This window comes from Clarias gariepinus, chromosome 3 (genome assembly GCF_024256425.1).
Source record: "Clarias gariepinus isolate MV-2021 ecotype Netherlands chromosome 3, CGAR_prim_01v2, whole genome shotgun sequence".
In the NCBI taxonomy this organism is placed as follows: Eukaryota; Metazoa; Chordata; class Actinopteri; order Siluriformes; family Clariidae; genus Clarias; species Clarias gariepinus.
Genome location: NC_071102.1, coordinates 3015087 through 3029350, shown reverse-complemented (window position 1 = coordinate 3029350; position 14264 = coordinate 3015087). Strand labels below are relative to the sequence as shown.

Here is a 14264-nt window from a genome sequence, read left to right as displayed (position 1 = left end):
AATTTGGTTGAAGAACAAATTTGGTTGTGTCAATTCTGCACCTTTGCATAAAACTAAACAGTAAATGATCTTTACTGTCCAACAAGCAACAGACGGCGATCCTTATTGCCTCAAACACACACAGACACACACACATACAGACACACACACACACACACACACGCAGATACAAGTACCAACTCTAAAGAAAAATTTGATCTTATGAAAAGAAAAAAAATCAATATTAGGTATGAAATATCAAATTTCCAATTTCTAATCACACAAAAAACTACATTTATGAAATCAACTTTGAGTTATTTCACATAAAGCCATAAAGAGCTTTAAATCAGAACTAATTGTCATCTGGAAGAGTTTTATGGCTTGCTCTAGACAGAAATAAAAGAAAATATGACCAATTATTTACTAACTATTAATATGTCTGCTCTCATTTTAGCTCTTGAACGATACACACACACACACACACACACACACACACACACACACAGGCTTCTTGCATTTAAAGAACAGATTTAATTTCAATGTAATTTCAGTATTATTTCTAGAGCCCATTTAAAAGAGATGCAGAAGTTGATGAACATGACACATCAGCATTACAGGTTAAAAAAAAGCCCTTAAGTCAGATGTTTACACAGACTGATGATGAACATGAACATGAATTAGAATTTCAGTGATTTCTTTGCATTAGGAGTAATCTAAAAAAGAATGATTATACAGCGTCCAAATTTAATTTAAAAAAAATCCCAAGAATTTAGAGCAAAAGGTTTATTTTATTTTGGATTTTCTGAAATCAACACAATTTATATACACACACCTAAATTATAAATTTGGCAGATTTCCAGAAAATGTTTGTGTGTGTGTGTGTGTGTGTGTGTGTGTGTGTGTGTGTGTGTGTGTGTGTGTGTGTGTGTGTGAGACAGCACTCGTTGAATCGACAAACATACAGTACGATGATAAACTTAGTAGTTGGAGCTGCTTTGGCAAGGTCTCGACGAAACTCCAACTGTTCCCCTCAGCTGAGAGGAAAGCGGTTCAGATAGTCAGCAACAACCCAGGAGCCACCAAGGTACCAAGGTAAAGTATCACAATGACATGAAAGGCTGCCGTCTAAGACAGAAGCGCCTACTCTGGAATCCACACCTTCAAGCTCAATTAAAGTTCACAGCTGAGCAAATCGATGAAGAAAAATCCTTCTGGTTTGTTTGAAGGAGTAAATGTTCGATGTTAAACTCCAAGATAACTGGAGCAGGTGTTAAGCATGGTAGTTAATGGAATGATGAATGCGAAGGACTACCTTTGAATTCTTCAGCAAAACCTTAAATCATCAGCTAGACAGATAAAAGCTGGACAGAATTTAGTATTCCAACAGGACAATGACCTCAAACACATAAACGCTGGATGGGGAATGGATCAAGCAGGCTAACTTTAAGCTTTTGGAGACTCAACCTTATAACAAATTTGTGAACTGTGCTCTAGATTCGAGTCTATGTTAGTAAACCAACAATTTTAATAGAACACTAACAATTCTTCTGAAAATATGAGAAGTCAAATATTCTACCAAAAGCTTGCTGTTTGTAAATAAAACCATTCAGCGGCATTCCATTAAATATTAGGAGTCTTTTTTTTTTTTTTTTTTTTTTTTACATGTTTTTGACCCTGTATTGATTACAGAAAACCCAGGATAAAATGCAACTTGTGCTCCAAATTCTTGGGTTTCCTTCTATTAGAGATGAATGTTGTAGAGAATAAAATAGTGCAAAGAAAACACTGAAAGCCGAATACTGCCAGGAAATTCATGTTCACAATGAGTCAGAGCTGTAAAATGTGTAAATCCCTTCTTTAAAATGAACTAAGTGGACACCTGCCATTAAAAAATACCAGGGGTTAGCTACAGTCATATGTCAAGGAGAGAAATGATTTCATATGGTACAATTAAAAGTTATTCAATAGAAAAAAATGAATTTACTCTAACCTTACGAGCCTATTCTCCAGTCTATGGGAAATTACTGAAATCTTAAGCAGCAACAGGTCAAAAATGATTGATATTTATCACTAAAAAAATCTCTAACTCTAAATAAATGAATAGATGAAATAAAAAGGGATGTAGTTCACTTGTTGAAAAATTAATATTTAAATTGACTAGGCATTAATATTATTTGTGTCTCACTAAATAAAGATAACTGAAGGAAATTTCAAGGGTTTATAACTGTAATATAATTTAGAAATAATACCCTGGAAACTACTGGGAAAGATTTAGAAACACCTCTTTATGCATACAAACATTATAGCATCCATTCATAAAAACAACAAAAAAATATTTGTTATTCACATTTGAGTTCCTAAAAAGCTAAGCTCATCAGTTTATGGTATAAAAAAATGTTTTGTTGTCATGGCTGATCTTTTGTACGGTTGACCCCATCACATCACACTTCATTAAACTGATTAGCAAAAGTAACATAAAGCTACGATGATTAATTCATACACAGAGATGCATAGCCATCAGAGGATTACAGTATGTGCACACACACGTACAGTAGCCGGTATCCCTCTTGGACACACTGCACTACAGCTCACAATTAATTAGGCTAATGGAAATCGGATTTATTTCCAAGATAAATATGCCAGCCGACCTGCTCCGAACGTGCGCCGGACATTTGTTTTGCTCTCTGTCTTTTCCTACATGCATGTTCCTCATGCTTATCTTCATCTGCACAGGTCTTGAAGTCAGCGTGTTCACCATTTTACCAATATACACTGTAGTGCACAGACTTTGAACCTTTGAGAAAACCTTCCAGACATCAACCAACAGGTGCTTTGTTCTAATTTTCAAATCATGATCTAAATCTTTGTGATCTGACATAATTTATATATTCAAGATCCAAAAACAAGATCAATTTTTAAAAACTTCTTGTTTACATTATAACAAAGCTTCAGTTAAGTTCTTTAATACATAAAGTCAAACCTTGGTTTACTAGCATAATTCGTTCTGGAATCATGCTCGTAATCCAAAATGTGTATATCAAAGCCAATTTCATCATAAGAAACAATGCAAACTCAAATGATTTGTTCTGCAACCCAAAAATATTTATTATAAAATTATCTAATATATACAAAATATAAAATAAAAACCAAAAAAATAACCTGCACTTTTTAAGTAAAAATAAAATAAAGTAACCTGCACTTTTAATGTAAAAATAAAACAAAGTAACCTGTCTTTGAAATGCATTCTCTTCTGTTGTAATGTAGGTCCTTTTTGACATCTTTTTCCAAAAGCATCGCATTTAAAAATTTGCTGCATCCCTTTCTTCTTACCGCCTTCCGTTTGTAACTTTTTCTTTGCAGGAGCTATTGTTGCAGTATACTAAAGTATACTTAATACTTATTTACAACTAAAATTTCTGTTGCAGTATCCCGCAATAGAAATTTCAGTTATAAATAGGTATTGAATCCTGAAATTATAAAATTAGCTATAAGTATTTGCTGTGTTTAAACAATATCCATTTCATAAAAAGCTTTAAGACAAAAACGTAGAAAAGTAAGAAGAATATATGGAGAAATGTCTTTTGTGTGTGTGTGTGTGTGTGGGTGTAACATTGTCTGTGTGAAAAGGTATGTACAGTAAGATGATGTAAATCAGAACAACTGAAGGGTAAGAAAGAATGACCTTAAGACCTCAAACACACACACACACACACACTCACACACACATTCTCTCTCTCTCTCTCTGTCTTCTTTTCTCACCTGTGCCCCATTAGTAAATCTCATTAAGCCCTTAAAAGCACTTGCCGTCATGTTCCCTTGTCCATGCTCTAGAACTTCCTGACAAATGGAAAAAACCCTTATGTCTAACACACTTTTAACCAGCTTTCAACATGCTCTCAAATGCACATATGTAGCTCATTATGAGCCCCTTTAGAAAAAAGTAACTGTAATGAGCATTTATGACATTTCCCCTCCCTGACACCAGAGGTCAGGCTCACGGGAGGAGGAATTAATTTTAAATTGCTTTGGTTACGTCTCACTATTCTTTTGTGTTGCAATACATGTATCACTACAGTGATACATGTATTGCAAGTCTTTGTCTTTGCCTTTTCCTGTGGAAAACTCGCAAACCGCATTACTCGTAATCCGAGGTTTCACTGTATTTATAAAATCGCAATATGTTCAGAATCGCAATACAAATGGAATCAGCACCAAGGTATCATGATAATAATAGGTAATTGCAGATTATATGATTAAGTGATTTATATAATCGCTTGTGTTTTGATCTTCTGCTTGTTCCATGTGTTTTTACTTACTATGCAATGATTATCATCAACACGCTTCCTTATGACAGTATCACAGCATCATTATTATCATTATCTTATCCTCACGGTGACCGTCTTCCTGTTTCCTATTTATTGATTTCATTTGTAATATCTTTAATTTTTTTCTTTTTCTGCTAATTCTTTTAAATTATTCATTTTCTTTCTTTCTCATCATTTCTTTCAGCTCTGTTTTACACACAAACACACACACAGTTATAATGTTCAATTTGTGCACTTATGAAAGATTCTGTTTGACAGCCAGTCTATTTTGTTCTCACATGTCGACTAGCTCAGTACGACTGTTCCAAGATCATGTTCAAATGAGACCGATGCGGAGAAACACACATGTAGACACACAAACACACACACACACACACACACACACTTCCCTTTCTGATTCCCAGGATCTGAGGCACCTCCTCCTCCTACATCACATGACCAAGCGGGCAACAATGTGGAATGGAAGGAATGTGATCGTATTAGTGTTTACTCAGAGAGATAGATTCCAAAGCGTGCACACACACACACACACACACACACACACACACACACACACTCAAAAGACCTTAATTAACATAGTTATGTCAGTATGGCAAAATTTTATTAGTAAAAGCAATTTCTTATTTATTTATTTTTAAATCTAGAACTGACTCTTGTGTGAAAAATCAGTTTGATTATGGCATTGTGCTACGGTGCGGAAGGTCCCAGGTTCAACTTCCACAAACACCAAGTTCTCCCTGTTGGGCCCTTGAGCAAGGCACTTAACCCTCAACTGCTCAGATGTATAATGAGATAAAAATGTAAGTTGCTCTGGATAATGGTGTCTGCCAAATGCTGAAATGTAAATCTCTACTTTATTTTGATTAACATGTTTATTCAGCCTGGAATATACCACATGCTAAACCAACCTCTTTTCTTAACCCGAATTACTCTGAAGCTTTAACTGTGAAATGTATGTGAGCATAATATTCATATGCAACTTTGAAGTCTTGCTCATTGGTTACTACAGAAAAATTATAGGAACATATTAGAAGGAGCATGCAAATTATATGAACCTGTGGATTATATGATTACAGCTGTAATAGAAAATTGGTCCACATCTGAAAATCAACATTAATGATTTTTAAATCCAATTAGACAATTTTTGACATAAACGTTAAACATCAAACGATATGTACTGTCATAACAAACTGGCCTAGATGACATTTGTCTGTCATAAACATAACACACTACATGAAATAGCATAAAATTAACTGAATTTACATGCAGACTGCACATTTAAGAGAGACCAGATTTTAGTTTCCTGACATTAACCGATTCGGACAGAGGTAATTTTCCCAAAAGCCATGGCTGAGTGAATTAGTGTGCTTAAAACGTTTACAAACCAGCTCACTCCTCATTAAAGATGCAATTAGATTTATAAATAATCCATTAACAGCATTTTGAGAGCATGCTTTGTAAACAAGAACCTTAAGCACCGAACTATTCCTCAAAAGAGTTTCTTTGAACGGCTTATAGTTGTGGTTTGAACAATTTACACTTGAAATGGTCAGAAATATGTAAAGGGTGCTGTGCATGGCACACCTGCATCATTAAAAAGGTCAGGAATGTTCTCAAAAAAGTACTTCTTGTTGGCTAAAATCCATGACAGGATGAATCTACGAAACACATTAAGATATTCAAACCTCACTGTTGTAAAGTTCTACAGAACTTTAAGTTTGTTCCTGACACAAACACATACATCTGTCTAGTTTAAAGGTTTTTATTATTATTGTTCTCATTATTATAGATGTTCTGTATGCAACATATACTGTATAGAGTACGCAAAAACAGTTTTTTACAGAGAGTAACCCCAGAGGATAAATGGTTTTTAGTAAGAAAAATGATTTAATAAAAAAAATATATATAGAAACTCATGCTTTGATTGTGTTCTTGTAGTGGCTCATCCTGGCAGCAATTTGAAGAACGGAAAAAGTAGAAAGAGTTAGTGCTGACAAACCCTTTTATATTACGAAAAATGTTGAGGTTCAAGAGAAACACTGAAAACAATACCAAAAGTTCAGTTTACATCATCATCATCAGTTTCCTCCTCCAACAGTTTTGGTTTCGCTTTATAATTGACAACAGCACCTTATTATAGTTCATGACTGCTGAGGAAACTGCAAAAGCAGGAAATTAACAGAAAATGCTAGGTTTCAACATTTTCCAAAATCTAAAATAACTAAATCTACTGTATTACAGTAGTGGTTTCGCCCAGTCAGTACTTTTGCTTCACTGATCATGTGACAAAAAAAGCGAGGTGATTGGCTCTTTATGGATGCATCACAGTTTGTAATGAAGTTGTTCATTGCCAGATTGTGCCAAAATCTGTGTTCAAAACTTCTCGAGGAAGAATACAGTGGTTTTCAAAAAACCTTTTACAGTTTATTATATAGAAATAGCTATATATAGAAAAAGGGTAACAGTAAAGCTTAACTGTAAAATTTTAACATCAGATCTGCTTTTCCCATGGATTTGTAATTATTAAAGCATAGTCATTTAAATATGTTACATGCTTATATTCCTGACATTTTGTGATGATTGTGTACAATGACATAATTTATCAGAAGGGTGTATAATGATTACTGTAAATACTCCAGCCCTAGTCTAGATAACTACTGCAGTCTAAGTAACCAAGAGTAAAATGTATTCCTACTTTAAAGAGTAACTGATGCTCTTTGCTTAATAAACTTTTTATTGAGATTTGTTTAGCTGCACTTGACCTCATTTACCTGTGCTAAGATTTTTGATACGCCAGTTAAAACAGTTAGAACAGCTGGACTTTGCCTTGGCTAAGTAACTGCTAGCATGCTTTTTTCATAATTTTCTCGTTTCTGAAACACAACAGGAAGATAAAGATACTGTAACACTTTCTATTCAGGACATTTTCACCGAAAAGAAATACAGCAAACATCCCCATGTTCCTACCAAATTTAACCCCAATCTTAGTTTAATGTGCTGTGTTGTATGCTACATCAGCAAGTGTGCTGTGTTTGGCTTCACATCTGGCATGGACTCTTTGTTTACTTTCAGCTCTCAGTGACACAGCGGCGATGACCTTTTTTTTCTAATCTGAAACATAATGAACTGTAAAAGCCAGGACAGGCAGAGAACTACAACAAAACAACAGAACAATATGTGAGTCCGGTGATGAAGTCAGATAAGACACCTGGGATTAAACAGTGAATACTAAGACATTCATACCGATGCTACTACTATGCAACATTTGGTGCAATGGTTATTGTACTACTGTGATTGTGCAATGGGTAAATATGTGGTTCTTGTAAAATGGAAGTACATAGGAACTAATGTAAAAAAATATGCATACACAGACTCAACGTCCATCAATAACAATTTACATTTACATTTACATTTAGGCATTTGGCAGACGCTCTTATCCAGAGCGACTTACATTTTTATCTCATTATACATCTGAGCAGTTAAGGGTTAAGGGCCTTGCTCAAGGGCCCAACAGTGGCAACTTGGTGGTTGTGGGGTTTGAACCTAGGATCTTTCGAACCGTAGTCCAATGCCTTAACCACTGAGCTACCCCTGGCTCGTAGCTACCCTACTTCCAGGTAAAAGCTGAATAATAATAATAACAGACAGTAATTCTGACTTACACATAAAATACTTTATATTAATTACATTAGATCAACCTAAAACACTATAATTAGTATTGTATGTAAGTATAGGTTATTTTTGTATAACAGAATTATTCATGAAAGATATGCATGTAGTTAGTCATCTACAGTAGTTACTTGCCACATAACTAGTGATACATATGTGTAGTGATATGACTAGTAATACCTACTTAGCATTTAGCACTAAGCCTGGTATTTTCCATACTAGGTAAAATATGGTACAGTATTTTCCATACTGTAAATCCAACATCCAAAGTTTGTGCTACAGCATGATGAAAAGAATAAAATACAATCAAAATAAAAAAACATATTAACTTGTTAGAGCTTTTAAATTGTTGTCACTATTAAGTAATCAGAAAGCAATTTGTATTAATTTAAGGCAAATTCAATAATAAAATTAATAAGATGATAAAACTATTCAAATTATCATCATTTTTACTGCTTCCATTAAACTTCTTCTGTAACTGGAAGACAATGTGCTCAAAACTTTTAACACACTATGGCACCAATACAATTTAAATATTCAGATAATAGAATAGATAGATAGATTTGGCCTTGATCATACTGTTATCTCTGTTATGGATGACTATCCACAGAATCATTTTCCTATTCAAACCAGGTTAACAAGCCTAGGCAAAACCCTGCCTTCTAGTTTACGACCTACAAGAATTTGATATCAGTTTAATTATCGTTTATTATCATTTACTAATAAAGTAATCAACGATTTAAATAAACATCAAAAATGTTTTTTATACCAATTATATCTTGTAATATATTTTTACATATTATAATGTAATACATAATTTACATTATTATAATAAAAACAAAATTATACTGTTTAAAATGAGTACACCCCACCTGAATATACCTTTAGTTATGAGCCTTATGATCTGAAGTTTACCATTACAATTAATTGAATGTTAATTAACTACCTATGTTATACAAAAAATAACATAGGGAGTTATGTTCAATCGTATCGTTCGTCAATTTATTCCCATTTTATATGATGGTCAAGAACTCCTTAAGCTTACACTAAATTGTCTCTTTTTTAATTTTATCACAAAAATGTAACTGTTGGCAATTTAATATTGAAGTTTGTGGCCAATTGCATTATGCTTGTGTATTATTATAGCATCCGAATGTCCTTCTTGCATTTCAGATCTAAATTTGAGCTTTGGCATCGATGTTAGGAAAGGTCATATACAGTAGTTCCCTTTAATGCAGTTGTTTGTGTTTAATCAGTTTTGAATCTTCAATGCCCCGGAGGAAACAACCTAACCTTGAAACAAAATTAAGATTTTTTTTTTTTTAAATATACATTTTTTTCAACTTAGTAAAACATTTTACTTTATAATTTATATAAGTTTTCAGCTGAGCAAAAGCAAATATTTTAAACAAGTTGGCAATATTTCAGGTTTTATGGTTTTCCTCTGTGTGTACAAATTCTGGCACTAGATCCTGCTTAGCTAAGGTGTACTCAGAGTTAGGTACTAGTACCTCTTACAGCTTCAGCATTCATACAGTAGATAACTCTTCACAATGAGGAGATTTTTTTTTCCAACCTGTACAAAGGGAATTTTCTCAATAACTGCCATCACATCCTCATTTCTTGGCACAACATTTCATGGTACTTTTCAATTTGACAGAAAGCAACAAGAGCAATATCACATTATTATTTAACAAAAGCCTTTCAATTAGCAATGGTAGCCATTTAAGATCCTTTAATTCCTCAGCAACAAAACCGCATTGATTTCTGAGTTTCCTCCAGTAAGAAAAAAAGACAATTCAGATTACAATTCAGCAGCAGGCTGCCAACAATCCACTATGCGCTACTTCATCCTTTAAAGATAAAAGGCCAAAAAATATCATAAATGTCTCAATGAGTCTGTTTTGTTATCTACTGTATATCATTTTGGTTTGCGCTCTCTGGGCCTCACCATGGGTTGCTCTGTGTTGCTCTGTGTGAGAGCCTTAAAGGAATTTACAGTTGATAAACATTAATAAAGTATACACAGCAAATTTCTGGAGTTGGATATCATGGAGTTAGACATAACGTCTGTTAGACAAATCCTAATCACTTAAATCCAGTGGTTACAGGTACAGTGCTCTAAGTTCTACAGTTCAGTGCTCTAGGTGTTTTCATATTAAGGTCCTGGGATCGTTTCCGAGCACACTTGACCTCAAAGTCCGGTTCATTTTGATCAGTAAGAACACAATCGTTCTGTGACCAAGAACCATGCCCGAATCAGCTGGAAAAAAATCTTTTTAAGAATGAAACATCGTACTTGGGCATAGATAGAATCATATATGTAAGCAGCTGTACCTAAATACTGCGGTAGATCACTGGTTATAAGTGACGTCATCAATGCCGCGTGTCCCCACTGTGTGTGTGTGTGTGTAGCACGTGCCAATCTCAGACTCTGACTTGCACCGCTGTATCATACGCTGTATCATTCACAAGACCACCTAAGCCTGATTCATCTACTCCTGTGTTAATTGGTGTGCATTTCCACGCCCAACTACAGAAGTGATAACATCCCTAAGAAGATACTGTTTCTAGAATGAGGGAGCTTAAGTTATATCAAATGTTTTGAAGCCCAGGTGTCATACGGGTATGATTTGCAATTTTATGCTTTGTCAGATGGGATTATTTAACTTGCTGATATTGGCATATTTTTCGAATTGCTCCCGTTTATGCACATGTTTATGTTTGTTCAAATATTTTAAAGTCAGCATTATGCCTCATGTTCACATAATCCTACATTATAGAGACCTTTTTCGGACATGGAACAAGGTTGTTGATCTGTAGATTTTAGGCAAGCTAATGCTCAGTGATGTTGTATTGACACTGCTTTAGTTTGGTTGAAATATCTAATTTCTTTTTATGTTTACAAGTTTTTCTTAGCTTTTTTTATTTTTCAATCCCCTTTAATGCCCTTTGTCTCAAAGTTGTTTTACACTGGGTTGTGTGTTGGGTTTTAACACTATGCAAAAGTTATTCCTAACATAAACTTTTGGTAGGAATTTACCTCTATGTGATATCTGTGAGAGTTTAGCTCTAACTAATGCCAAGTGTTGAAAAGTCAACTCAACAGGAGAGTTACTTTAACCCTGCTCTAGAGTGTATATATTCAATTGTCATGCATGTACAGCCAAATAAAGTTGGAATTAACCCTCTGTGTATAAATATAAAGCTTTATGCCCTGGGCGGCACAGTGGCTTAGAGGTTAGCACTGTCGCCTTGCACCTCCATGATCCAGATTCGAGTCCCACCTTAGATCTGTATGCATAGAGTTTGCATGTCTTCCCCATGCTTTGTGGGTTTCCTCCATGTTCTCTGGTTTCCTCCCACTGTCCAAAGATTTATTTATTTGTCCATTGAGTCTAAATGGCATTCCCAAATTGCCCACAATGAGTGTGTGTGTGTGTGTGTGCCCTAAGATAAAATGGCACCCCGTCCAGGGTGTACCCCGCCTCGTGCCTTAAGTCTTTTGGGATTGGCTCCAGGCCCCCTGCGACCCTGTGTACAGGATGAGTGAGAGTGAGTGAGTGAGCTTTAAGCTCTTTAGTCTGTATATTTCGCATTCTATGCTAAAAATGCTAAAAATTCAATTCTATTTTTTACTTTTCTTATTCTTAAAATAATTTGAATTATTCAACAGCATTTAACAAAAAAATAAATAGTTCGTAGTTACCAACCTGGAGCCTCTGCAAATACTTGTAATACTTGTGATAATTAAGGCTTTATATATAGATTATGTAGAGTGTTATCAGAAAAACAGAAACAGGACTATATAGCCAAAGTTAATAAGAAGCGCTCTGCCAGAAGTGTTTTGTGTTTGACTGGTAAAAGGTGAGAAGAGAATAAAGGACAGATTTTAACCCGACTCTTTGTCATGCAAATGAGGTGCCTAATCTGTATTTCTCAGCCAATACCATCTTTTCTTCCCTAATCTGCATAATTCAGCCAATAAGAGTCCTTCTTTCTGGCAGGTGACAGTTAAATGACTGCCTGGATTCAAGTCTATCAATGCACAGGCCATGTGCAATGTGTTTCAATGTGTTGCCCTGAGGAATACGAAGAAAACAAGTGCACACACACAAAAAAAAACACAACAGTGCCGGCATGACTGGAATGGACCTGATGTCTAATTTGATTAAATTTCAACAATTAGAAACACAGAGCTGCAGATCTTTAGACATTTAATACTGTGGCCAGAAAGATTGCTACATTTTACTTTGCCCTTGTGCTTGTGGCAATCCAAACTTCAACTCCAAGCCGCAAAAAGAGGTCAGAGGAAAAAGTGTGATAGGCAAATCGGTATCAGGACAGTCACCGCCTGATGCCTCATAAAATATCATTTGTATGCATGCATGCTTTTTACTTTTCCATCATTCAAATTAAACACAGTGCAGCTATGAAGTCTACATAAGGAAGGACTACGTTGTCTATCTGTAAAGTGCATGGAGTAAGTTATTAACTATCATCATGCATATACAAATGTATCACAAGTGCATCCTTCTGGTACTGGTTAAACTGCCCTTCAAGGATGGACCACGTTTCCTGAACACTAAATATCCCATTGCAACAAATGCCAAATGATTCCCAGCAGTTCACACCAGACTCCCTTTACAGATAGAAATGCACCAATGATGAGCACCAGCCTGCATTAAGCCATAGATAAGTTTTATTTTAAAATAATTATAATAATAATGATTGCAATCATTACTCTTATGCTTTATTTTTCTTTACCTTGCACAGCGAGTCCACAGCTGAATATGGAAAGCAGACAGAGGAGCCAGGTATTCAGCGCCATGGGCATCCTCCTTTTGGATTTTTTTCCCACCCGAGAGGGATTTTTAAGAAAGAAAAAAAAAATCAAAGCTACATGCGTTCAAATCAACACGATCCGTAATAGCGTCTTCGTAATACAGTCCTCGCTCGCGCAGTGTCCCGGGAAACGCAGGAGGTCCCCGATACGCGGCATAGAAACTCGGTCCCCGCTTTTCAGTCGGGGGAGAGCCGCCGTGTCTGCGCGCGCCTCCTCATCGCCATGTTGTGAGCAAGTGTTAAACGCGTGCGAGCTGCTACTGCTCTCTCTCTCTCTCTCTCTCTCTCTCACACACACACACACACACACACACACATATGCAGTCAAGTTCCTTTTTCCTTTCACCAAACACAAACACACAGTCAAGTCCCGTTCCTTGCATTAAACACACACACACACACACACACGTTTGTCTTTGTAAGGACCTTCCAACTAAACGCATGAAGCAAAGTAGTCACTCAATCATAACATTATTATTATTATTATTATTATTATTTAGTAATGTGATAATATTAATAAAGTTCAGTAAAGTTGTATAATGAATCTCAGATGAACACCATGTAGCAATTTTACACACCAAGCAATTGTACCATTCTACCAATATTTAGTTAATATAAAAGAAAAAAAAAGAAAGGAAACTGGGACGAAATGTGCACTAAAGATTTACAAAAGTTACAAATAAAACAGAATTAAGATCGAAATAAAATATATAGGCAGCACTGTGGCGTAATGTCCCTTTGCACCTTCATGGTCCGGGTTCGATTCCCGCCTCGGGTCTATTCGCATGGAGTTCTTCCCGTGCTTGGTGGGTTTCCTCCCACAGTCCAAAGACATGCAGATTGGCATTCCCAAATTGCCTGTTGTGTGTGAATGAGCATGCCAGTGTGTGTGTTTGTGTGTTTTCCTTTTCTTGAATGCATCACTAGCACTTTAATCAGATTTATGGGGTGGAAAAATTGTGACTAGGGTGATAGGACAAAAATTTGTGCCAAATACCTAATATTTTTAACCTAATATTTTAAGTATAATGGATTTCATGGCAAAACCATTCATAAGTACAAGTTACTGTATATACAGAACAAATAAAACTAAATGCATTGTATCAGTATATTATGAATGTGGGAACCTAACCTAGCCATGTCATTGTACAGTACAAGCTTTTGCTTTACCTCTGAACATAACCCTAAACCCTTTAGTTCTCTGTACTGTACATGGATGCGCTTGACATGTACATGTACTTATCCGTATCTGATGCAGAAAAGCTAGTTTATGCATTCATGACCTCCAGACTGGACTATTGTAATGCATTACTAGGTGGTTGTCCTGCATCCTCAATAATCAAGCTTCAGTTAGTCCAAAATGCAGCAGCCAGGGTTCTCATTAGATCCAGAAAATACGATCATACATTATAACCTTAATATTATCATCCCTGCATTGGCTACCTG

At 35.5% G+C, this 14264-nt stretch overlaps 1 protein-coding gene across 3 annotated transcripts in view; it reads right to left on the bottom strand.

The window, feature by feature from the left end:
- igdcc4 (immunoglobulin superfamily, DCC subclass, member 4) overlaps positions 1-12958 on the bottom strand; it is a 58743-nt gene extending 45785 nt beyond the window's left edge. For all 3 annotated transcript variants that reach the window (XM_053492230.1, XM_053492233.1, XM_053492232.1), the window contains exon 1: positions 12741-12958. In XM_053492230.1, the coding sequence (XP_053348205.1) occupies positions 12741-12810 (70 nt within the window). In that variant the 5' untranslated portion in view covers positions 12811-12958. The remainder of the gene's footprint in view (positions 1-12740) is intronic.
- Between the last annotated feature and the right edge of the window lie 1306 nt (positions 12959-14264).